This window comes from Ruditapes philippinarum, unplaced genomic scaffold, assembly GCF_026571515.1.
Source record: "Ruditapes philippinarum isolate M1 unplaced genomic scaffold, ASM2657151v2 ctg115_1_1_1_1, whole genome shotgun sequence".
In the NCBI taxonomy this organism is placed as follows: Eukaryota; Metazoa; Mollusca; class Bivalvia; order Venerida; family Veneridae; genus Ruditapes; species Ruditapes philippinarum.
The window spans coordinates 248,855-253,587 of record NW_026861567.1 but is presented as its reverse complement, the minus strand read 5'-3'; the positions used below and the strand labels follow the sequence as shown (position 1 = coordinate 253,587).

General features: G+C 34.5%; 1 protein-coding gene across 1 annotated transcript; it reads right to left on the bottom strand.

Annotated features, from left to right (window-relative positions):
* Window positions 1–262: 262 nt before the first annotated feature.
* LOC132716199 (acetylcholine receptor subunit beta-like) lies at window positions 263–1,003 on the bottom strand. Its single transcript, XM_060699409.1, has one exon. It carries the CDS (start codon window positions 1,001–1,003, stop codon window positions 263–265), a length of 741 nt encoding a protein of 246 aa, XP_060555392.1.
* Window positions 1,004–4,733: the final 3,730 nt, after the last annotated feature.

The following is a 4,733-nucleotide window of genomic DNA, read 5'->3' as shown; positions in this document are numbered from 1 at the left end:
TAAAAGGAAGTTATTTTATGAATTCATTTTTTACAAATTTCCAAGCAACTTAAGTTTAATAATACATTTCATTAGATCTCCATTGTCAATCTTTAGAAAGGCGCATAAAAGCACGGATCAGTAACAATATTTACAATACAAAAGTGACAATTATAACGCTGTCTTAATACTGAATGTGAAAACAATAAAACATTTGTTTGCAAATGCTGTTTTTTTTTTCAGTTCAAGATCACGACTTAGCAATATACATGTAGTTTCATGATTATATTTTGCTTTTCTTATATACGTATGCCCATAACACTGTACTGTAAATGCTCATAGCAAAAATGCTTAACAAGAACATAACAATATCCATTTTCTTAAGAAGCTCATTCCATGTCAAGGTCTTGTCCATTTGTGGCATGTTTTCAAGTTCATATTCATCATTTGTTTTCGACATAGCGTCAACGCTTTTCACTTGATTTGATTTTATTTTACAGATGTTTATCTCGTTTGAACCTATGCTAGAGTTGATCTTAGCTTCTATAATGACATAGATAACGGTGAAGACGCTAAATATGAGGAGGGTAGTGACGTAGACAATGTAGTACGAGACTTGAATGGAGTTGTGGGGAAGGGATTCTCTCGTGATTGTGGCAAAGAAACCATATGCGAGGAACAGAGTGATAGACAATGATCCCTTCTCTCCTGACTCAATTGGTACAAGAAACGTGAAGACATTTAGCAAGGCAAGTGTTGCTAGAGGAATAATCATTGTATACACTGTAAATTCTGCTCTTCGCTGTACAGTGACTACGATGAAGACGACATTCGTATTGAATGGATCTATAACTTTTGCAGTAGTTTTAACAACACGCCATTCCGAGTTTTCCAAATGGTTAAAGTAATGAGTGACATGTGGTACATTTAGAAGCACGGTGTCTTTGTTTTCACCGGCAGCGTGATAAATCAATTCGCATGTTTGTACATCAAATGGATAATATTTAACAGTCACTTTGCACATGGAGCTAAAAAAAGCAACAAAATATAGCTTTGGGTAAGAGAAGGCATTGTTAATCAACAATTTACACTCCACAATTTGTTTCTATTAGCTCACAATAAAGTAAAAGCACACACAAAAAACACTTTCATAATTATTTTGCAATGACAATGAAATGTGATGTAAACAACTTATATCTATCTTTTCACTTCAGCTGATTTAGTAAATAACATAGCAAGAAATTTATTTGACATCAGATCAAAACATTTAAGTGTAGCCTACACACGAATATATTTTGTAGCATAATATTAGTTCATTTATTGGTAACAAATAATTATTTGTTCTAAAAATGAAACGGTTTGTTTGTTTGTTTGTTTAATTTTACGCCTTTTTCCAACAATATTTCAGTCATATAAGCGGGTAGTTTCCTAACCATCTTTCCTGGAGAGTTACACCAGTACTAGACTACCTTCCTCCGCGCTAAACTACCAAAGCATCACCCGGGGAAAAAATAAACAGAATTATTCTAGTGATGTTCAAGTGCAATAATATAAAGCTTACTAAATCATTTGGTAAAGCATACAAAGCTTATGATATATCACGTTTGCCACCGAACGTGTCATTTACCTTAGTTTGCATATTGACAGAAGTCCAAATGAAATTGTAGAATTTCAAACTCGATTAAATAACGTGAAAAAGAAGCGATTTTATATTATATATAAACTTACTTGAAAATCCCATCATGAGTCCACACGACAAATCCATTGTATGAGATTTTAGCTATTTCCGTTTCTTTATCACCCAAGGTCTTACTTGCATCGTTAGTCTGGAAATATAGAGTACTTTTAATTAATATAAAATCGTTTAATTATCGATATAGAACAGGTAAGTTATTGGTCTAAATTGTTTGTTATACTTTTTTACCCTTTCATTTTTTGGATCAATGACTTTGTTGTATTCTTCCGCGTAATTATAAATGCAGAAGGTTTTTTCGGGTACACAGATTTACTGTGCACATATTTATTTTCTTTGTGAAGACGTCTAGATAAACAATGCAGGGTTAACAAGCATTTCAATGGAACATTTTTCATATACTGTTTCTTTTATTTGGAAGGTAACTTTTATCTTATGTAAATTGTGAGATGCCTCAAGAAAGGAAATAAGAGAGGGTGAAAGAGACTGCAGATTATTATTATATTATATTATATTAAACTGTCTACGACACGGGGAAAGGCTTGGACTGCCGAAAAATAAATACAGACTCCTCCGTCAAAGAGCCCGAATATGGACAGTAATGCCGATAGCAATGAATTAGAGAAAAAGGCTCTCGTTGATAAACCTCGTGACTTAGCGGAAGCTGTAAAAACAAGTAAAAACAGCTGTAGTTATTGCTATTGCGTATACAGGTCACAGGTATACAGGTCACAGAACACGAATTGTATGTTCAATCTCTTGAGAAGTCATTGTCAACTGGTGCAGGAGTTTTGGATAATACTAGTTCTTATTCCAGTCATTTAGTGAAGGGGACCAGATTAAAGACGAAAGCCAATCCAGTGCTTTCTTTCAAGTCTTTTGCTTCATATACATCCGAGGCACCGGGGGCTGGTGGTCGTAGTGCTTCAGAAGCTGTTTTGTCATGACAACGTTCTTAAATAATCTGAGGATTCCAGAATTGATGATAGAGGCACTTCACAATTTAACCTTAACCCTCTTTGAGTTATGCCATAGATTAAAAACAAGGCTTTAAAACAATGGTAGGATACTACGTCATCGCGCACCTGCTGAATGCTCCCACTTGGACCATCTTTTCGTTGACTCAAAGGTAAAATACAATTTTATTATAAGAAAACGTAAGAGTATTAAAAAAGCATGTAGCGCACCAAAGAATGGCTATAGTACTTGAGATAACTGAAAAATAAGTTTATAGATTTATTGCCTGGTTTAGGCCTGAAAACGGGATAAGTGTTTTTCTCTGAATGCTCCCACTCGGACTTCTCCCGAAACATATATAAAAGCTAACAAAGCAATGTGCTTTCAAAATGTATAAATTTGGGTCCGAGTGGGAGCATCTCTGAAATCGAGTCCGAGTGGGAGCATTTTCCATTTTCATAAAAAAAACCTTTAAAAGACTGACTTTTGAATAGAAATATTTGAAACTAATAAAGAATAATGGGTATACATGACTCTGTTTATGTTCCGATACGTTAAAAATAATTTTAAAGAAGGTTTTCAACCTTATTTCATATATGTTTCGGGAGAAGTCCGAGTGGGAGCATTCAGAGAAAAACACTTATCCCGTTTTCAGGCCTAAACCATGCAATAAATCTATAAACTTTTTTTACAATTATCTCAAGTACTATAGCCATTCTTTGGTGCGCTACATGATTTTTTAATACTCTTACGTTTTCTTATAATAAAATTGTAGTTTACCTTCGAGTCGACGAAAAAATGGTCCAAGTGGGAGCATTTAGCAGGTGCGCGATGACGTAGTATCCTACCATTGTAAAAGAGCTTCAAAGATTGGGAGTTGTATTTGATTAATCTTCGGATTTTTCTGAAAGTTATGATGGTTGGAATTCAAAAAAGAAAACCATAAAGAACATAAACAGAAAAAAGAAATAGGGTATTTCTTCCAAGTCTTTTGATTCTGTGAAAATCAAACAAAAATATCTGCATTCAAAATTAAGATTAATTTTGTCAGTAAAAACATAACCTTTTATGATTTAGAAGTCTGTCTTTTCATTGCAGGAGAGTTAGAAATAATTTCTAAAATTTAAAACAATTAGTGCTCTAGAGAAAAAAGAATGAATTTCTTTTCTAAAAAAATAATGTACATGTTTATGAATTCTTCGTTTGATACTTCAGAAATCAAATCTTTTTATGCGAAAGTTTTAAGAGAGATAGCCCTTGGTTTAGGTAGCTTGTGTGATGATTTTACTTATATGGAATCAGCTGTTTTAGCCAAGCACAGGTTTCGAAGAAGAATCAGTCTGAATTACATGTTCAGTATTCTTCTTCAACTCAAATGAAGTTTCAAATCAAATCTGGGTGGAAATGATGATTATTAAATTTGGGTTTGTCCGAAATATCAGAGGAATAAATGCAATTTTAAATCATCACATGCCATTTACTGACAAACATGTTACAACAAGATTTGTCAAGCACATATGATGGAAAGAAGAACTTGATCATCCAGAGTGTTCGTCTGCTTGCCTTCACATGTCAGATTGACTGTTAAATTGACAAAGCTAAACAAAATATTTTTTTAAGGTAAAGAAATTGTCATTTATTCCTTCCTAGCTTTTGTTAGCTCACCTGAGCTTGCTCAGGGTGAGCTTTTAGGATCGATGAATGTCCGTCGTCCGTCGTCCGTCGTCCGTCGTCCGTCCGGCCGTCCACAATTGCTTGTGAACACTCTAGCGGTCGCATTTTTGCCTCAATCATCATCAAACTTGGTCAGGATGCTTATCTAGTTGAAAGCTCGGATGAGTTCGAATATGGGTCATCTCAGATGAAAAACTAGGTCACAAGAGCTAAAAATAGAAAAACCTTGTGAACACTCTAGAGGTCACATTTTTGACCCAATCTTCATCAAACTTGGTCAGGATGTTTGTCTAGGTGATAGCTCGGATGAGTTCGAACATGGGTCATCTCGGATGAAAAAGTAGGTCACAGGAGCTATAAATAGAAAAACCTTGTGAACACTCTAGTGGTCACATTTTTGAACCAATCATCATCAAACTTGGTCAGAATG

What these genes read in the sequence shown, in the direction of transcription:
- LOC132716199 (XM_060699409.1), bottom strand. Translation starts at nt 1,003, where the DNA reads ATGTGCAAAGTGACTGTTAAATATTATCCATTTGATGTACAAACATGC.